General features: G+C 42.4%; 1 protein-coding gene across 14 annotated transcripts in view; it reads left to right on the forward strand.

The window, feature by feature from the left end:
- The window catches only part of PAK1 (p21 (RAC1) activated kinase 1), a 73,026-nt gene that overhangs the window by 37,992 nt on the left and 14,278 nt on the right, over nt 1-20,756 (forward strand). For 13 of the 14 annotated variants that reach the window (XM_071557064.1, XM_071557055.1, XM_071557114.1 and 10 more), the window contains 7 exons: nt 6,328-6,545; nt 11,825-11,925; nt 13,299-13,446; nt 14,535-14,572; nt 16,443-16,559; nt 16,874-17,048; nt 20,021-20,084. In XM_071557064.1, the coding sequence (XP_071413165.1) occupies nt 6,356-6,545; nt 11,825-11,925; nt 13,299-13,446; nt 14,535-14,572; nt 16,443-16,559; nt 16,874-17,048; nt 20,021-20,084 (833 nt within the window). In that variant the 5' untranslated portion in view covers nt 6,328-6,355. Of the gene's footprint in view, nt 1-1,664; nt 1,704-6,327; nt 6,546-11,824; nt 11,926-13,298; nt 13,447-14,534; nt 14,573-16,442; nt 16,560-16,873; nt 17,049-20,020; nt 20,085-20,756 lie in introns of those variants that run through there. The other variant, XM_071557131.1, reaches the window with a different exon arrangement.

Consider the following 20,756-nt stretch of genomic DNA (forward strand, 5'->3'; position numbering starts at 1 on the left):
GAATCAAGTGGGTATAATTAGTCTGTTCTTCTTTAGAAGCATATCTGTGTGGTAGGATGGGTTAGCATGTGTATCTGCCCAGGGAGAGATTTTGCAGTTCTGCCCTCTGCAGTGATGTCCATGTCTTGGGGGATACAGGCTAGGGGATCCCATCTGGCAGTTCTTGCATTGCGGTTAAATTAAAGGTTTGGGTTTTTTTTAAATAAAAGATCCTTCAGTCTTTTGGCTTTTAAAATTCCAAGCCATGGGATCCTCCAGCCGCCTTGTTGAGTTGTAAGTGGTCAGTCACCCTTTATGTCTTGCAGTATGGAAATAATGCTGGCAGTGGAGCAAGACTGCAACTAGTGGTTGGCCATCTGCCATAAGAGTATGTCTCCTTCCCCTCCCCACACCCACCCATTAGGGCTGTAGCAGTGGATACAATATCTTCTAAGTGTACACTGATTTTTAGTGATTATTCTTTCATTTATGGTTTCTTCTGCATCTTCAGGTGTTGGCAGCACCTGCAGGGTTTTAACAGTAGAGTTCTAAAGGGACATGAGCAAAACTGCTGTTTTGTAATCATTTATTAGACGTTTATGGAAACCTGTTGCTTTGGTTTTTTGTTTTGTTTTAATTCACATGTGAATACTGGGCCTGGGCTGATTCTTGCTGGTCCTTGGTTTTTGGGTTTTTTTCCTTTGATGGGCATACTTGCACAGCGCTCAGATGTGCAATAACTGGCTGGGAAGACAGCTACATGCTGCAGTTTCTGAGGGTTTTTTTTAGTCACCTCTAAATGTGATCACTCTGTCCTCCCTCGAGGGAGGAATTGCTGCTGCTGCTGCCTTTTTGTGACAGCATGTGTTCCAGGTCCCATCTGCTGTCGGGTGGAGGGAAGAGGACAGCTCTTGCCTCTTTATCAGGTGGAACACATGTTGGGAGCCTTTCCTTCAGTGTGAGACTGGTATTTGACGCTTAGTCCCACATAAAATAATGAGGGGTTTTTCATCCTCTGTCAAAACCCATCTGATAAACTCCGATGTTATTTTTCTGCTGGGACTTGCATGAAAATGTGAGCAATCAGGAGGAATCTGCTGCTTGCAATGTGTGAACAGAGCAGGGAATGGTCTGTGCTCTTTCTCACCACGGCAATGCAAAGGGGAAGGAGGAGATTTTAACTGTGTGTGTACACAATCTCTGGCCATGGGGTGGAAGGATGCAGGGATACTGGTGCTGCAGAGGTAAAATGCTTGTTCTGATCAGGGTCGACTCAATTAAAGGTTAAGACTGTTTCTGCCTTTTTTTGTGGGGAAGACACCCTTTCCTCACCCTGCTAACAACAGAATAATAGCATCTTGGAAAAATGTAAGATCTCCTTCCATTAGTAGGCAGAGAGGGAAGAGCAGTTGCTGAGCATCGTCCTCCCCTTTCTGTTTAATGTAGTTTATTCATCTGTAAGTTGTAGTGAATAACTTACAACTCCTGTCTTGCCAGACTGCATGAATTATAGATGGCTCTTTTATGAGTTTCCATGTTGACTCCTGCAATTAGTATGCACTGGATGTAGTTATCTTTATGGCATCTACTGTAGTGTAGGTTTCAGCCTCTCTGACTTTTTAATTGCTTTCTGTTTTAGCAATCAGTCATCTGTCTGTCTTGCAAAGGAATGCAAAGAACACAACCAGCTTGATAGAAGCTTGGAGTTCAGCATGGAGCAGCAGGTTTGAAATGATGTAGTTAACTGGAAGGAAAAAGGACATACATAGAGGAGCTTTGTCCTCTCTTTTCTTTTTTTTCTTTTTGTGTGTGTGTGTGTCTGAGTGTGTCATACACAGTAGTGCGAGAATGTTTCACATGTGCTGAGGTCCCACTCTGCTCGGTGAACGTTTCAGGAGGCTGTGCCTGCGTTAGGGGACTGTAGGTTAGGCGTAAGCTTCATGATTCACAAGACATGTACATGTGGCTCTTGAGAACATGGCTTAGTGGTTAACACAGTGGTGCTGCATTAATGCTTGGACGTGATAATTTTAGAGGTCTTTTCCAACCTTAATGATTCTGTGGTTGTCTTAACAAAGTGTGGAACTTTGCACATATGTGTCCTCTGAACTCTTGGATGCCCCTGTTAGCACCTGTGGGTACTTTTTCTATTCAGTGCCTCCTTCCTCTGCCTTGAAATTCTGAGTGGTTTCCTAAGTCTCTTGCCCCCTTGTGATGGTTGTCTGTCTGCAGAACTGTTTTGTAGGTGTGAAAGGAGAGCGTGCCAGATTTGCTGTTGGGACTCTGTTAGGCTGGAGCAGTCCAATTTAGCTAGTGGGCTTCAAAAGTTGATGGAGAGGAACAGGGAACATTTCAAGGCCACCATAACTTGACTTAGAGCAGTCACAGATTGCAGTGTGTAGTAAAACTTGCCCTAAGTACTATGTGCTGAAACAACTCGAACTTTCAGTATTCCCAAACGTCTGCAGAAACATTAGTCCTGCATCATGGCTATGCCTTCCTAGTGCTGTCTGCAGGGTTTGGTTTGAGTGCTGGTATTTTAATATATTTAGTAGTTGAGAATAATTGTGTCTGCAACTAAAATGTATTCCCTCAGCTAACTCTGGTTGAAAAGTTCATCTGCTGTTTCAGTGCTTCCACTGTTCACTTAATCATACTGTGGAAACATAAGATGGATTTCTCAAAGCAGAGTTGTGCTGGTGTGAAGAACGAAAGAACTCAATCCAATGATGCTTTGCATTCCTTTTGGGATGGACTGTGCTGAGCAGAATGACTCATTTTAGTAGTGTAGTGCTGATGTTATGTCCGCTGGTGAAGCAATTGCCTGGTGCCTGAATCTGAACAGCCTTACATGGGGGCAGGTTGTTAGAAACCTACTTAGATGTGAATTGGCAGGAGATTTATTTTAGCAAGATGAGAATTTGCACAGCTAGCTGGGCCACAGTGAGGGAGACTGCCACCTTTGTAACCACTTGGCATGGCTCTGGACTCCAGGCTCTCAACTCCAAGACAGGGATGTAATTCTGTCAGGACAGAGTTTCAGCCACATGCTTTGAAGTCAATAGCAGTTTAAAGTGTAATGATTTTGCATTTGGGATGGACTGTGGGAGGACTCACATAAGCAGGTTCTTGGATTTCCCTCTAAGTATGTAGTGGCACAAGGCTTTTGTGAACCCTCTAGGATACTACTGCTATTATAGAGAATAACTTCTGTGAAACCAGTCTCTCAGTTTTGTGGGTTAAAAGATTTTTTTCATCTCCCATCTCCAAACAGGTTAAATCGCTCATGTAACTCCAAACATAAGACTTTGATGAAGAGAAAGGTCTGGGAGCTTGATCGATGAGGGGAAATGAGAGGGTGTACTGTAGGCTTTGCTTACACAAGTTGCAGTTATCAAATAGGTGTGAAACAATATTGTTTGTTAGACTGTAACTTCTCAGCAGTTACCTGCTCATTCAGGGAATAATGGAAGATAAACAAGAATTTGTACTGCCAGTGTTTCTAGCCCTGCAGTAAAACAATAATTCACTTGAGTGATATCCTATCTGACTGAGGGGTTTTGAAAAACCCTCTTATATTGAAACTGAGAGCAGATGTGCCTAGGGTTTTGCACTGCTGGAACTGAGACATAGGATGCTTGCCATCCAGAGGTTTTTCTTAGTGTCCCTTTTTGGTTTTTTGCTTATGTTCTTTTTCCTTCCCCCAGCACTGGGCCATCCTCTGCCTGTAATCTGGTGGGTTTTTTCTTCCTCACTTATTTTTCTCCAACCTGGAGCTACCTACTGCTCTATTTCAGTCTCAGGTTGCATCCATTCCTCAACACAAACCTTGTAAAGTAAACACAAAGTAAACTTTACTCTGTCCCCTGCTTAGTCTTGTGCCTCTGACAGCAAATAACAAGCACCAATTCTCATCTGCTCACCTTTCTGTTTAGTGGGAGAGGGACCCAGAAATGAGTCACTCTCTATCCCAGCCATGCCTACAGCTCCAGGAAGTCTGGCTGGTGGGAGAATCTTTGGATGCACCTTTATTCAAACCCTTGTGGGAGTAAACAAGGGTGTTAGAGCAGCAAATGTGGTGCTGCTCCTGGGGAGGGCTGTTTGGCAGGCACAGAACTGCTAACATTCATTTTCCTTCTGCTTCCCTGCTTGCAGCATGTTCCCAGCACCTTCCCAGCAATTCGTAGCTAAATAAGACCAATGCAAAAAATGCATCTTTTGGTTGGCACTGCTGCTTATGTAATTTTAAATGGTTTAATTGTACCAGCTCAGTTACAGTCACTGACACTGTGATGTGCAAAGCCTGTCAGTGAGGCCCCGGTATCTTCATGGTGCACAAGATACGTGAGCAGCAGTGGCTGCCAAATTTGTTAGTTGGGTTTCAGTTCAGACTTTTTTCCACTGCTTAGACAGGGAGAGGATTCATTTGCACCAACCACTTAATGGCTGGCACTCCAGCTGTCACTTAGTTCTGCTCAGTTTTATACTGGAGAACGGCATGAAGCTGAAGCATGAGCGGTGGGGGATGCACAGGGCACGTGCTAAAACACGCCCAGACAAATGCACAGCTCATTTCCCACCACCGCTCCCAAATGCCAGAACTGTCCCACCATTAAAATCAATGCCCCTAAAGCAAGTCTGTCATTTAAAATTCCATTGCACAGTTGTATTGGAAGAAAACAGGGCTGGGGTCAAACCTGTTACAAAGTTCCCTGTATGTGAAGACTTGCCCAAGCCTTAGAGGATGTACAACACTGCCAGCCCTCCTGTTTAAGAGTGAGTGTGAAGAAACAGAGAATCAGCTAAGTGGAGGAGGAGGTGAAGCTGCAGACCAGCCATGGCTTGGCAGGCAGCAGTTAGGGGAACTCTGCTTTCAGCAAAGTCTGACACGTTGCTGCTGAGTGACTTCTGTGGGGCAGCATTTCCTTCCTTAGCTCCCCACAGCAGTGAGAGCAGCGTGCCCTGAGTCCAAATCTTGCCACTTACACTGAGCATCAGTAGCTTGACCGAAGAGGACTTTGAAGGCTGGCTGGGTGCTGTGTGATCACAGGGCTGTGGTGTGTTTGTGAGGTCTGTTTGGAGTGTGACTCAGTGTGGTTCCTTTAAGTCCATCCTATGGAAAAGCAGCTCCCTGGAAGTCAGCAGTGACCTTGGCTTTGTAACTGGACTTCCCACTTGCAGAGAGTAAACTACTTCTGACTTTCTGCCACCCCCTAATTCTCCCTGAGTAAAATATCTTCCCTTACTGCTTGTGAAATTGTTAAAGCTGTTGAACTGCTTTTTCACCCATACAGAAACTGTTCCTGCTTTCTGTTCCTGCTTTCTGCAGTTAACTCCCAACCTAATTTTGAGAACACAGTGGAGATGAATTCCAGTTTTCAGAAGGATCTTGCTCCAGCCAGACTATGTCCGGAGTAATGCTGATCTCATTTGGGTGGAACAAGCTAGTTGTTGCAGAATAATCTATTGCTTTTCCCAAGCTTCCGTCTTTAAATCTGCACAGCAGGGATTATTTACTTACGGATTTAAGTGTGTGTTGGGGATCTAGTTTTGTTCGACCCTCCCAACAGAACAAAATGCTGTCAAACTTTTTGGCAATTTGAGTTGCTCCTGAAATGTGCTGTTACTGTGGGAAGGCCAGGGCTGGCTTGGGACCAGTGAGGGCCTCGGCACTCCATCTGAGGTGATGTGGGGACATCTCTGCCTCTGAACCCCTTCAGCAGCTTTGTAGCAAAGGAGCTCAAGCAGCTGTGTCAGAAGTCTTTGAGTGTAAACTTCAATCCCTCTGTATCGTGCTGTGCTGGAGACTGATGCAGCCCTTTTGACATAGTTTTTAGGGGAACTGCTATGGATCTAAGAGGTCTTAGGAACTCAGCATCTTTTTGTCTCCTCTCAGGTATCCCTGCTCTTTGCTACCTCGTATTTACTGCTCTGCCTTCCCACCCTGCACTTCTGCTCCATGGTTTCCTTGGGAATTGGCTGTAACCTGAAACAGGCTTTTCTCAGTGATCTAAATTTCAAATGCTTGAATGTAGTCTTGTTAACAGAAAAAAAATTTGGAGCTTGAGTAGAATTTGTTGTGCTGGCAGTGAGTTTGTGTTGATATCACCATTCCTGGAAGTGTTCAAAAAGCATGTGGATGTGGCTCTTGGAGCTGTGGTTTAGTGGTGAACACGGCAGTGCTGCATTAATGGTTGGACTCGCTGATCATGGAGGTCTTTTTCAACCTTACCAACTCTATGATTCTGCATGAGATTAGTCTGCAAATACCTGCTTGTGATTGGACAGTGTGATTTTAGTTTACAGGAAATAAATAAATAAGGCATCTAATATATTTTCTTTTTTCAGTTCCCAGTAACGGCCTCCCCAGCTGAAGATGTCTAACAATGGGGTTGAAACAGAAGACAAACCACCTGCTCCTCCAATGAGAAATACCAGCACCATGATTGGATCGGGAAGCAAAGATCCCGGGACTTTAAACCATGGCTCAAAACCTTTGCCTCCCAACCCAGAAGAAAAGAAGAGGAAGGATAGATTTTACCGATCTATTTTACCAGGAGATAAAAGTACAGTATTTTATCTCTCCTAATAAACCTTCCATCTGAATGTTGCTCTGCTTGAAGTAGTCAAGGAGACTTGATGCTTAGTGAGGGTTTAAGTTTTAGAAAATGTTGTGTGTTTGTTTCCTGCACATCTCTCTTGGTTGTTTTGGGGTACATAAGGTGCTGGTTGTAGATTTGTGTTTTCTAATGATTAATTCTATCACATTTAATCCATCTCACTTTATTTTCATAAAATCATAGAATTCTAGAATGGAATGGGGTGGAAGGGACCCTAAATATTATCTAGTTCCAACCTCCTTGCCATGGGCAGGGATTACCTTCTGCTAAGCCAGGTTGCTCAAAGCCCCATTCAACCTGTCCTTGAACATTTCCAGAGATGGGACATCCACAGCTTCTCTGGGCAACCTGTGCCAGTGCTTCACCACCCTCTCAGTAAAGAATTTCTTCCTAATATCTAATCTAAACCTGTCCTCTGTCACTTTGAAGCCATTCCCCTTTGTCCTGTCACTACATGCCCTTGTCAAAATCTCTCTCCAGCTCTCTTGTAGGCCTACTTTCTTGTAGTTTGTTTGGTTTTTTTTTTGCCTTTCACTTAAATTATGAGAACAGTGTTCCTGAAAACTAGGACTAGCTCTTAGACTAGCTCTGCTGCTTCCCAGCTTGACTTGTCTGTAATGGTCTTGAAAATTGTAAATTTTTGTGCTGATTACAAACTGGCCACTTAAAGATGGCATTGGCAATTCCTTTGATGGGGAGCAGAGAGAGGTCTTTTGCTTGTTTTGTTGTTTTAAACAGGAAATAATTTGAGTTATAGTAGAGTAACAGGCAATCTCCTGCTAGAAGTGTCATATTTTACATCATGGCCACTTGCTCTGTTCTGATGTTTGGGTCAGGCATTGTCTACTTGCTTTTAAGGATAATCTGTTACTGAAAATTATTGCACATTTCTTGTGAACTGAAGGATTTTTTTCCTGTTAAAGGGACTGTAACAGATGGAAAAAGAGATAGGAGCTGTGAACTGTACATGAAATTCTAATTTTTAAGATCAGGATATTTAAAAAAAACTTTTCTCTCATGAATCTTTTGAAGTAGTGTAAGAAAAGAAAAAAATCTCCATCCTCTAATATGTGCTGTTTCTTTTTATATCTGACCTATTTTTTGGAGTTCCTCTTTCTGAAACATCAGCTTTTTTCTGTATTGCAATGATATCTGGGCACTGGGGTAACTAAAGTCAAACGTACATATCTTCAACTTCCTGAACTTCAAGAGGGAGTCTTGCCTCTTAATTTTTATTAGTGAAAGGACTAATTGAAGTGATAGTCTCACTAATTTAAATAAGCAAGATATAGGATAATTTTCTACAAAATATTGTGACATTCATTTTTATTATCATTATCATCTGCAATCCAGAAATCCACAAACTCAGTATTAAAAGTCTGCTGGATCATGGTTAGAAGTTGCTATTATGCATATGAATTTTAAAAAGCTGTAGAATTTTTGTGTTAGTTTACTTAAGGGAGTGGGAGTTTTAAATCTCTAGGATCAACTGTTTCAGAGACCAAAGAAATCACCTAAAATTTGTAAGTAGAACCTGAAATGCTACTTTGAACTGGACTGTGAAGGAGCGCTGCAAATGTGAATGTTTGGGGTAAAACCACCAGACAGACCGCCACTGATTTGATGATGCCTGAGTTTACTGAAGATTGGCCAACATGGCAGATGCTTCAAGACATCAGAGTTTTTTGTTTAGCCAAGCCCAGCAGAGCCTTCTGTTGCAATACACCTGCCTGAATGAGAATGGTTGCTTCTGTCCTCTAATTCCTGTCAAGAAAAAAAATACCTTTAACACTGTCACCTTCACTTCAAATTGGTTTTCATCCTATGAAAACTTCAAATCTCATGATGACAGCTATATTCCCAGTGCCTCCTGCTGCTTAAAAGTAGTGAAATTCTTCGGTATTCAGACACCTCTCTTGGGTTTGTGCCTGAAGTACCTTTGGTGTTATGTGTTAGTTTGGCTGAACTAAAGGAGAAGTAGGTTTCCATTCAGTTAGAGGAAAGCAATTTTGAGCAAATCCATGACCTTTGGATCTTTATCCAGGGAAGCTATTGAGTTGTGTTTAACCTCTGCTGGGGTTGCAAAGAGCCTGCGAAGATCTGAAGTGCTTGTCAGTTAATTTTGCTAGCAAAGCTGCCTTTTATGGGCTTTTGTGCTGTAGCCTTGAGAGCTGCTGAAGTTGATGCTGCCAATCCCTTTGGAGAAGTGGTAGCACTTTACTCTGAACAGGGAGCAGTACTGGAGCAGGGAATGTATGAAGGATGTGTGGGAAAGATGGTAAAGGGGTTATGCTTTATGCGAAAGTACAGCTCAAATACATGGAATGGATAACGTGACAGACCTGCTGAGAGCTTCTGATCCAGATCAGAGGGGAGGCCAACAAGGTGGGACATCTTGAAGGCATCTCTTACGGGTTGGTGGGTCAAGAAGAGCAGTTTTACCTGAAGGCACTTTGGAAAGTGTCTCTTCCATTTTGCTACCCCTGTGCACGATCAGAGGCATTGTGTAAAGGACACATGAGGCATAAATCCAGGGCCTCATGTATCTTTGCACACTTCTGTTGAGCTGTACCCCTCACCAGCCTGCTCTGGAGGTGTTATGCTCTGCCTGTAAAATTCAGGATGTAATTTATAGTCCTGATATCCTGTTTTCCAGCCTAAACCCCAAAACTGGTATTTAAAAACCCTGTTGGGTTTATACTGTGTGGATCCTGTCCTAACAGATGCAGATGTCATGTAACTTGCTATTTTCAACAGGAGTTGTGAACATCTGAAGTTTCTTGGGCTCAGGAGGCTCATCAGTGCCTAGCTGAGGGTATGAATCTGGCTTGGATGGGGCATATTTAGCTCCTCTGAGCTTTGCTGAGCCCAGCTACAGCTTTGCACAGAAGCAAGGCTTTACTCACAAGGGGAAAGTTTCCAGCAACCAGGAGCCCTTTCTATGGTGATGGGGAGCACTTTACTCTGCATTACCAGTGGAGTTACTCATCTCAGTGTGCCTCAGGATGGGTTCACTTCATGGTGAGACATCCTGCTTCCTAATTGCAGCTCGAGTTGTTAGAGCATCATAAGGAAACTTTAAGGGTGGGTCTTGTAACAGCATCAAACATGAGAGGTTTTGAATGAGAAGGTGGTAAGGTTTATGGGAATAAAGTCTTTGGTGGTGGTAGGTAGGTCTTCTTAAATGGATATATAATTTTATTTTCTCTCTTTTTAAAATCAAGATTCTTCAAGTCTTTTTAACTCATTGCAAGGATAATGCAACAACTTTAAAGGAGGATTAAGCAACTGGCAAGATTGGGAGTGCCTATCTCTTTAGTTCTTTTTACTATACCTCCTGTTATGATATAAGTATCTGCCATAAAAAACAATTGTTTTATTAATGGTTTAATATGCTTAGGCTTTTAGGTCTGTCAGACATGTCTGCATCTAGAAATGAACCCAAGACTTCTGGAAAACAACTTAATGCCCTTAAGCTTTTTCAAGAATATGTTCAAATCTTCTGTGTCAGTCGCCCTGGACTGCGTGTGGGTGTTTATCACCCGTGCAGCAATCCTGCAGAGTGCTGCTGGTGGAAATGCCCTCTTCTTCCTTACCTGAGCCATGGGCTTCTAGGCTGAGATGGCACTTTAATCTTTGCCTTGGAGGAATGGACTGATCCTGTAGGCAGACCTCTGGAATATGGTGCCTCTGATGGCACTCCCTGCATCTCTTTTCCTTTCCATCCATGCTAGTGCATGCAGCAGGCCTCTGTGCTGCAGATGCTCACCATCTGCTAACCAGCAGATGTTTCTGTCTCCTCCTAGCTCCCTTCTCTGTGATGGCTCCTCCAGCATGGCTCCTTTCTCTTCTCTTTTCCCCTTGGCAACTCTGTTGCTCTTCTGTGATTCAGCTTCCCCTGTCCCCTGTGTCTTAAAGAGGGATCAAAACCAATCTGTTCCATCTTTGTGTCCCAAATGGAGCATCTGATCCTTACCTTTCTCCAAAATTACTGTGCGCAACTGTAACTCTGTAGTGATACAGAGAACAGTGCCAGAGCTGGCACAGAAAGAAATGGAATTCAGTCCTTTGGGGCAAGCCCTGACCCTATGCCGCTAACCACACTAGTGTCTTAAAGAATTGCTGTATTGAGCGTTAGCTTTACAGGCTTCTGAAATACCTGAGGTTTGACATTCACGTTGCCAAAAATGCACTGGGGAATGTCAGTCATGAAACAAATTCTGTTAGGCTTTGGATAAAATAGGTAGCAGCTGAGAAACATAAGTGGTTTAGTCACCTTCTCCTGGCTCTGCTGATTTTATAACTGCAAGCAGCAGCAATTCTGGGTAGAATGTGTTCTTCCTTAAACTCATCTCAATTTCTTGAATACAATAGAAGTTAAAAGAAAGGTGGAGTCCTAAATACATCATGAATATGGATGAACTTTATCCAAGGAATAATGATAGCCTTGTTCCAAGACCTCAGTTTAAAATTTGCAGAGTGCATCTGCTTTGATATATTTCCTTTCCTGTTTTTTTTTATTTCTGCTCCTCACCTTCAGGATTCTGCTCTCTTGCTCTTGTCTTCAAATCTTGTTATTAAAACCACATTTGGTTCATTTTGTGAGTGGAAAATACAAGTGATTTTGCTCATATAAGATTTTGTAGCAGAAGCACACGTGCTATATTTTGTTTTCTTCATGAACTCTGTTTTGAGGAAATGGGATGAAGGAAGCAATTTATAAGCAGTATTTGTAGTTAATTTTGTCCCTGGATTTATATGAGAGGCACGTGTATATTTAACAGCACATAATACTTCTTAAAAAGAAGTTGCTTAAAATAACAAATAAAAAATGTGTTCAAAACTGCCTGGCTTCCACTTACTGCCACTGCAGAGCCTTTGATTCTGACCTGTGTACGTTCAAGTGAATATTTTAGGTAAATAGCTCTCATGCTGTTGAGTCTAGACATGCTAGTTGACACTCTACATACCCAAAATATCAGTTTCCTTCTCTTATGCTTGTCCTGTGTTACAAGACTTTTATTTTTGTTGTCTGCTCACTGTGGCTGCTCTTAAGCGAGGAAACAGTTTTTCAGCTTGCTGTTTGTCTGCTCCAGATCGGAATCCTATGACTAGCAAAAGGTGTGGTGGGGTGAGACTGTGTAGGTGAATTCAAGCTGTTGGGGAGATTTCAATTCCTGATGGATTTAGGGATTTTTTAATTGTTGTTTTTTTGTCTTATCCAGCCAATAAGAAGAAGGAGAAAGAGCGGCCAGAGATCTCCCTCCCTTCAGACTTTGAACACACGATTCATGTGGGGTTTGATGCAGTCACGGGAGAATTCACAGTGAGTGAATCTGGAGGAAAAGAGAACTATGTGGTTTTAGTTTATTGCTGGGAGGAGCCAGGACCCATTAATCTTTTATATAGTAATTTGGAAAGCTGTTACCATCATCTAGTTCCATCTCCTTTGAAACACATCTGCAGAGGTTACGCACTAATTCATGCTGAATTCATGTGTCAAACTTGGCACATCCCCAGGCTGCCAGCAAACTTTTCCTTTCCTGTTTTTTTCGCTGTTGTGGTCAGCAAAACATGGTATATCTCTCCTCCATTCCCCTTTCTTCCCCTCCTTCCTCTTCTAGACCTGAAATAGGTCTACAGTATGGTCTGTGTCCCCCAGGTAGGGCTCTGAGAGTTTCACTTTGGGAGACACAGCTGTGTATAACTACCTAGGACATGGATGTGCTGTCTTAAGGCTAAATGTCAGATGCTCTTATGTGCTGAGGATTTCTTTTATTGACATGCAAAATACTATAAAGACAGTTTTGTTGTTATTGATAAGACAGTATTTCATAGCAGCAAAAGTTGTTTGGGAGCAAGGTGTTTTTACCTGTCTGTAATGTGCTGCTTTTTCAGGGACTTTGCTCCCCTGCTCTGACTCACACATACAGCTATGTTTTGCATGGCAGCCTCTAGACCTGCCCAGGTTACCCTACATGTACCAGTGAGGCATTACCTGAGTGGTGTATCCAGCCATCCTTTTAAACAGGGATATCTTTATTGTTAAAGAATCCTAGTCCCTTTCCACTTTGTCCATACAAATTACTATTCTTGCTAGTGATGGAAAGGCACAAGTCTGGTTGTACTCCAGGAGTATTTATTTTCTGGCTGAAGTTATGTCCCTGTAATGAATTTGTGAGCTTCAGATGTGAAGTTAACATCTCTGATTTTCTGTCTCTGGCTTACAATGGGCACCAAACAGCTGTTACCAAAGAACTCCAGTGATACAAGAAGACCCAAATGACTGTTGCATGTTGGTTGTGCTAGAGGCTATGCAGTGTATGTTACTTCTATAGTCTTTCTTGGGTATATATAAATATGTATATACCTGTGAATAAAGGTTTTGTTGTGTTTTTTTTCTTGAGGCTCTTCTTGAACTCTGCAGCATTTGAGTTTTGTGTTTTGGTCTGCAAAGGACCTGGGACTCACCCAGAGCCCCCATGAGCAGAGTGGCCTTTACATGTTCATGTGAGGAACGTGTGACTTGTAACACAGGCAGTGGCTAGAAAGGTCACCTCTTTCTTTCCTCTACTCTCCTTTTTTCTCCCTGTTTCCCTCACAACTCTGTGTAACCCTGGGGCAGAACTGTAGCATGGGCATGTGTTCTGTGAACCACATTAGGCCAGCTGTGAGCTAAGGAAGTGCATCTCTCCCCAGGGAATGCCGGAGCAATGGGCACGTCTACTGCAGACTTCCAACATCACCAAGTCAGAGCAGAAGAAGAACCCCCAAGCAGTGCTGGATGTGTTGGAGTTTTACAACTCCAAGAAGATCTCCAACAGCCAGAAGTACATGAGTTTCACAGGTACATGGTGATGGTCTCATGTAGCTGCTTAGTCCAGCTCTCCATGTGGGATTTTCAAGGAACATGTGAATGAGATTCTCTGGCTGCTCAAGTACCCTTCTTTTAAAATGCTGGCCTGTTAATCCTGACGCCCAGCATAGCTGCACAAGAGGAGGTCAGTCAACTGGCTAAATTCCCAAAACACGTACTTTTTCTGATGCTTGTAGCCAGCATCTGGAAAGCAGATCCCAGACTGCTGGTATTGGGTTCCCAGTCATGAAAATCCCTGGAGTAAACAGGCAGCTAAATTTTGCACCAGTTTCAGTCTGCAGGGTGGGTGTGGATGTTTCTTCGTGCATTCTTGGGGTGACAGTCTCTCTACTTTCATGTGCCATGATTGAGGAATACACCTCAGGTGCCTGGCTGCTTGATAACTGCTGGCTGGATTCCTCCTAAAAATTAAAGCTGCCAAGGTTTTGTGCCTGTTTGTATGGATTGCCTGCCCTCTGAAGGACATCTGCAACCACCACTCCTTTTCCCTTTCAACTGCAACTGCTTCCCTTTCTAAATAGTAACCCCTATTTTGGTTATTTTAAGGTAATAGAACCATGTCATCAGAAGTGATATTGATTAGGAAGGCTCCAAGTAGTGATAAAAGCACAAATCTTCCCCATGTGTGCCTGGATTGTCAAATGAGAAGCCCACCAGTTGACTTGAGTGGTCGTCTCTGCTATTCCAGGAAGTTTAGGTGGCTGAGAGTGAACACGTTGCAGGTCCTGAGCTAGCTGCAGTGCCTCTGCTGGTGACTTGACCTGTTGGTAGTATTTGGTGTACAAGGATGGAGGGCAGGATTCATTTATGTGTTGCTCAGGGCAATTCCACCCTCTGGCAGCAGGGATTTGGGACCCTTGCATTTATCTGCATTTATTTACCCTCTATTGCTGTATCTGGCAAGGATCATCTTGTTCTGGGCAGCTGGAGGTAATGCCTAAGTTTGAAAGCAGCCTTTTTTCCTGCCCTTTCCAAAGGGAGCATGTCCCTTTCTCCTCTCCCCACTGCTGCTGTGTTTATGACTCATTTATAACAGCATTACCATCTGTCTCTTTCAGATAAATCAGCAGAGGATTACAATTCATCAAACACATTGGTAAGCCTTATATTCACATTCTGTCTTGAATCTGGAGATTAAAAAACTTGTAAAAACTAGTTAACTGCATGCAAACTCATAGTCTGCTTAGTGTTTTAAAATCTGAACTATATATATTTGTACAGTGGATACTTGTTTTAAAAAACAGGCATGCTCCTTTCACTTTTTTCCAACTGGTAGAGAATAAAGTAGACAGAAGTGTGGTTTTTTTAGTGAATAGTGAATTCATGAATGGAAATTAATTAATAGAAATAATTCTGTTTTCATAGAATTTGATCTGTTTCTGTACCGAGAATTTGATAACCACTCTGCTGTGAGTTTTTGTATGTCTCTGTAAACACCTGTGATATAATAAAGTATATTTACTGATTGCAAGCTCTGATTGACCACAACTAATGTTGATTAACCAGACTAATCTCTAGCTGAACAGGAAATAAAAGGTTCTCCTCCTCTCTGCTTGACCTTTACTCAGACCTTACCAGGGCAGGCACCACTCCTATTTGCTTTGTTAGAAGACATTATAGGTTTCTGTATGTGCCTATGAGATGGAAGAAGCAAAACTTTCAGTTTAAGACGGTTCCTAAAAACCCACAATTCCCTCATCTCTTGTTTTTTCACGGCCATGCCGTTATCTGGAATTGGCTTGTTCTGCTCCCTTCTGGAGGCAGCGCATTCAGATCTGATCATTTAGGACTCTCTGCAAAAAGAAAAGAAAATGATTCTGCTCTTATTCATTATCACATGTCATTGTATGTCAATCCTCAGAAGTTTGAATATCTAAGACGTTGGATTTTAAAGTAAATCCTGAAAAAAAACAATAGTCACCAGTCTACTGAGATGGCATAGCCTGATGGATTTGGGACACATTGGGTAACCTTCAGTTTTGGGGATGATTAGGAAATTCCAAGTACATATGTATTTTTCTTCTTGCTTTTAACAAGCTAAGCTTTTGTGTTACATCAAGTGTACTTTGGCAATTATTGATCAAGATGATGGTGTCTTCAAGTATTTTAAGCTCGGTAAAATACTGCATTGCTTTCCCCCTTTTTCTGAGAACTTTATTTTAACACTTTTTCCCCTGCCACTCTTAGGATAAGTGATAATGCATGAACAGAACTGGTCTACTGAGTTGAGAACCTCACCAAGTATATTCTGAAATGTTTATAGTGTAAAGGATGCCATGAACTTCAAATCCAATTTAACATTTATAAGGTTAAAACTGACTTTTGTTTCTAATCATGGTATTGCAAAAAGTTCAGATAACTTTTCAACTACTATAAAACTTCTTTAAAAAATTAATTGTTCCTATTTTTTCCACAAAATTTTATGTTAGAAAGTAATTTTAAAAGAGATTTGAGATTTTGCCAGATTCTGCTTCCAAAATCTCTCATTACTTTGTTTTCAGTCACAAGGTGATGTTAGTTTAACCTCCCAACTTTTAGAGAAAACATGAAGATTGTGATGCAAATTATAGCAATTAAAGACTGAAATCTCCATACTGCATGGCCAGGGTTTGATGAAGCAAGTGGAAAAACAAAAGAGTAAATATAAACAGGGACAGATATTTCTAAACTCAGAATTGTCTGCAGAATTGCTGGGTCTGCTGTGTGGTGTTGGGAAGGCACCGAGAGAGCCCAAGTGGCTCTCAGGTCCTTGGGAAGAGGATTTGTGTCAGGCAGTGCTGGGCTGCACATCCATTCCCCACAAAGGTTCAGGAACTGTGGGCATTGAATTTTTCAGATAGTTGTAACTTGACAGCCTGTTCTGATTATTATTTTTCTGCACTTGCTTAAGTGCAATCTCTGTTAAGAGCTTAATGCAGTGTTGGTGATTTTGTTTGTATTTTTGCTTTTTGTGTAACCACATGCAGAATGTGAAGGCTGTCTCTGAGACCCCTGCAGTGCCCTCAGTGTCTGAAGATGAAGATGATGAAGATGATGCAGCTCCACCCCCTGTGATAGCTCCACGACCTGAACACACAAAATCTGTGAGCAGAAATACTTCTTTCAGCCCCTGCTTCTGCAGTTGGGTCTGGACCGTGACTCTTCACCTGTGCTGCATGGCATGGTGCTGAGCCCTTCTTGGGAGCAGCAGGGAGGCAGTGGGAGCCATTCCTTCTGGCAGAATGCCTTTGTAGTATCACCTGCCTAGTTGTTGGGGAGAAAAGTCCTTGACTAGTGACATGAGTTGCTAACAAAATAGCTATAGAAATGCATCCCTGACTGCAACAAGAACAATAACAAGATGAATAGAAGTGTTTAAAACTTCATTTGACTCCTATGTTTTTCTCAACAAAATTAGATATACACCCGCTCTGTGATAGACCCTCTTCCTCCTCCTACCAGAGATGTGGCCACCTCTCCTATTTCTTCTCCCTTGGAAAACAGCACAACGGCGCCCGACATGCTGGTCAGGAACACAGAGAAACAAAAGAAAAAGCCAAAAATGTCAGATGAAGAGATACTGGAAAAATTAAGTAAGTCCTTTTTCTTAAAAAAAATTAAACTCCAGGTCCTGCTGTGTTGGTTTCTCAAAATCTTAATAAGCTGAAGTATTTTGACATTCCCTTTTTAACATCCCTTGCTGAAGACATTGGCACACAGTTGCAACATAAAATTGGGGGCAGATGTAAGAGGGGAACATAAATGTGAGCTGAGCACCTGTGATGCTGACTAAAGTCCCCAGGGAGTTACAGATCCTCAGGCTCTGCAAAACAAGCCCTGAATAAATAACATCTCATCTACTTAACTGTGAGGTCTGAGATTGTTCCATGTCTTGTTATTCTGTAGCTCTGAAGCGCAAATAATTATTTTGCAATGTTATACATAAGATGTCCAAAAGATGGAGAGAAAACTGATGCATCCCTGAGTTTGCCTTCCACAGTATCATGCTGTAAAGTGACTTGGTTATTTTTAAGTGCCTGAACATTGTGTGGGTACCCAGTTTGGTGGGTTTTTTTTCTGAGAAAAATGTCATCAAGTCTCTCACTTGTGTCCTCATGTCTCTAACAGTTTGTACCTTCGGTGCAAGTGCTCCTCTGTTGCTTAGTGGTTTTGGGTTATGTTGAGACATATCCAGTAGCTGAACCAGCTCTTTCATGCAGTTGATTGCTATCCTCAGCCTGGGCCAGTTTTTATTAAGAGTAGAGCATTCCTAACTCTTAGAGCTACTAATGCTAATAATTACATCCATGCCTTGCTTGTCAGTTTATATAAATTATTATAAATTATGTTAGCACCACTATGGTCAGGCTGGTCTCCTTGGTTTGAGGGTATACCCCTAAGGCTCAGTATTTTAGGAAGCAAAGTCTAGTAGCTAGTAAAAGAAAATTTAATCTGAGCGTATAAGTAAAAAAGAATTAAAATATTAAAATGGTATCTTGAGTACCTCATTCCTCTAAATAAAGCCTAAATTGAACTGGTGGCATGTTAACTGGAGCCGCTCACACCTAAACTCATACCAATTGTTTCAAAGCAGCAACTTCACTCAATTAGCAGGATTTTTGTACCATTAAGGATTCAAACCATTTTTTCGACCAGGTGGGGCAAGCAGCAACTGTAGCAGGAAAAAAGTGCTATTCTACTACACATACACCCACTTCTATTGTGAAAAGAAATGCAAGTGCTACTCTTAGGTTTGCTGGGAAGCAGATGTACCTTCTGACACCTTGCTTGTTCCAGGTGTCAGCTTCTAGATGTGGGCTAGTCAGAAATACGTGATGAAGTTTTAATCTTGCTGTAAACGTGTTTTTCCACTGGTAATGGAGCTGTACTTGTGCAGACAAGCAACCTTTTCATGTTTGGTTTGACACCTGAATAAACTGACTAAAATTGTAAAACAAAAATATATTTACGCTTACCAAAGATGTGCTAAAGATGTGCAAAGGTTAAAAGGAAGCTGTTAAATCTCCACCTCTGCATTAGCACAGCACTGGTGCAAACATTAACGAATCCTCACCTAACTTCATTTCTGCATTTCACAGTTAAGAGCATTAAACAGCCTCTTGTCACCACAGCATTCTGCCCTGTCCTGGCCTTGGGGAAACATTTACTGTCTCACAGTCTGAACTTGCAGCCTGTGTTAGGCTTTGAGGGAAAGTTTATGAACATTTGCCCAGAAATACCGGTCCTCAGGGCAGACAGCATTGCTTCTGTAATTGTATAGTGGGTTTTATATAGTCAGATTTCTCTTCCTACCCTCCTCTCCAAACATGGGCCATATTCGCCTCTTCTACCTCTGTCTACCCTAAACCTTCTGGGTTTGGCTGCTCTCCAGTGGTCTCTGCTCTTGCTCTGCTTGCTACTGGATTTCTTGGCTTAATGACCATGAGCAGTTTCTTTGCCAATATACATCTGTTAAGACTCAGCTTCAGACCCTGTGAAAGCAGCACCATATGTCGGCAGCTTGAGTGACTTGCAAACACCAACTCAGACACAGCTCTGCATCCCTTGATCCTATTAGCCACCCTGGTGCTGCTAGAGAGGAAACTTGCTCCCAGCTGAGCTCTGGAAGTTGTTGGCTCTGGTTTCTTCAGCCTAAAAAGAGTATGTTTCCTGCCTGCTGTAGGGGAGTTAGGAATATCAGTTAAAGTTTGCAGCCCCTCACAGCTCGGTGCTGCAGAACACCAGGCAAAGTGCTTTTCCCTTTGAGGGATGTGGTAATACACTTTCTTCTGGCTGAACAGCCATGTTAAGGAAGAATGAACTGAGATTGTCTCGGGTTGCTCTCCAAAACCAGAGTGATGCTTGTAATTGCTGCTAAAACCTGTGCTGACTGTTGATTCATAGAAGAGCAGTGGGGCATTGCCCAAGCCAGGCCAAGAGAGGTTTGACTCTGAAGGGCCCCTCCACCTTTCCCCCTGAGTCTTGCAACCCAGTCATTGGGTCCGTAATGGCTATGGTTGTGCCAGTATGGAAACATCATAAGTATTTTTTTCTGCTGCACATTGTCATGGTGTAGGGAAGTCTTTGGGTAGTTTTGTAACAGACTCTTGGCTAAAAGATGATTGAGGCCCTGGCCTCCAAATTTAGAGATGTTGCAGTGCAGGGGCATCTTAGATCATCTGCTGTGTTGAAGCTGGGGGTGGCTTAAAGTTGCAGGTTTCCAGCAAATAATTGTATTTCCATGTGTGAGGGCTGTGTATCCCCATCCTGTGCCTGGCAGTGTGCAGACACTGGCTACTAGTGAAGATGAAATGTTCTTAATGTCTGTGTCCCACCATTTCTGAAGGGAAGTTCCTAGAGGGGAATGCTGCAGCTGGCATGTGCGTAAATAACTGAGGACTTCCTTGGTGTCCGTGTACCTCTGGATTTCTGATGATTAGTTCATGAAGCAGAGCCTGCTGTGGCCATGGAACTGCTCTTACAGTTGGTTCTTATATTGTACAAAAAAGTATTTGAAGAAAATCCACTTGAGTTTTTTTGGTTTGTTTTTTTTTTCTTTTGGTAGGAAGTATCGTGAGTGTGGGCGATCCAAAAAAGAAGTACACGAATTTTGAGAAGATTGGACAAGGGTTAGTATACACTCCTTCTCTGTCCTATACTTTTCTTTTCCTTATGCTAATAAGGAAACACTGAAACTAGGCTAAGTTAGTTTGCTGGAAAAACTGGTGGTGATACTTGGGAAAGTTTAGTTTGGTTGTTTATTTGGTTTTTTTTCTTTTATGGTTGTTTTGCTGAGTTCCACATCCCGCCCAGCTCTTCTCCCTTTCCTGGCAAAGTCTCACGGACCGGGATTTGTGTGATTGTGTTTTAATATAAGAAAATGTGTCATTAGATATCAGGTTGATAAATACAACTACAAACAAAGAAGGGACTGCAAGACAGTCTTCAAATTACAGACTTGCTTCTGAATCAGCACTCCTCAAAGCACATGCTGTGCCCCTCTAAGCAGGGTAGGGGGAAAGTAGGGGTTGTAGGAGAGAGGAGTGAGGCAAATCAGTGCAAATCTCTGAGATCTGCTGTCAGTTCCATGTACTGAGGCTCAGACTCCCATTTGCCTCACTACAAACACAACATGTGTTTACTTCAGCTGATCCTATATGCTCTGTTATCATGTTGGGTATGCTGGAAGTCAGGGTAGTACAGTCGTGCTGCTTAAAGTGGAATGAACTCTCAGTCCTACACGATGTGCTAAGTTGCTGGTTTACTAGCAAGGGTTTGGATGACCACAGTGTCCCTTATTA

This window comes from Pithys albifrons, chromosome 1 (genome assembly GCF_047495875.1).
Source record: "Pithys albifrons albifrons isolate INPA30051 chromosome 1, PitAlb_v1, whole genome shotgun sequence".
NCBI lineage: Eukaryota > Metazoa > Chordata > Aves > Passeriformes > Thamnophilidae > Pithys > Pithys albifrons.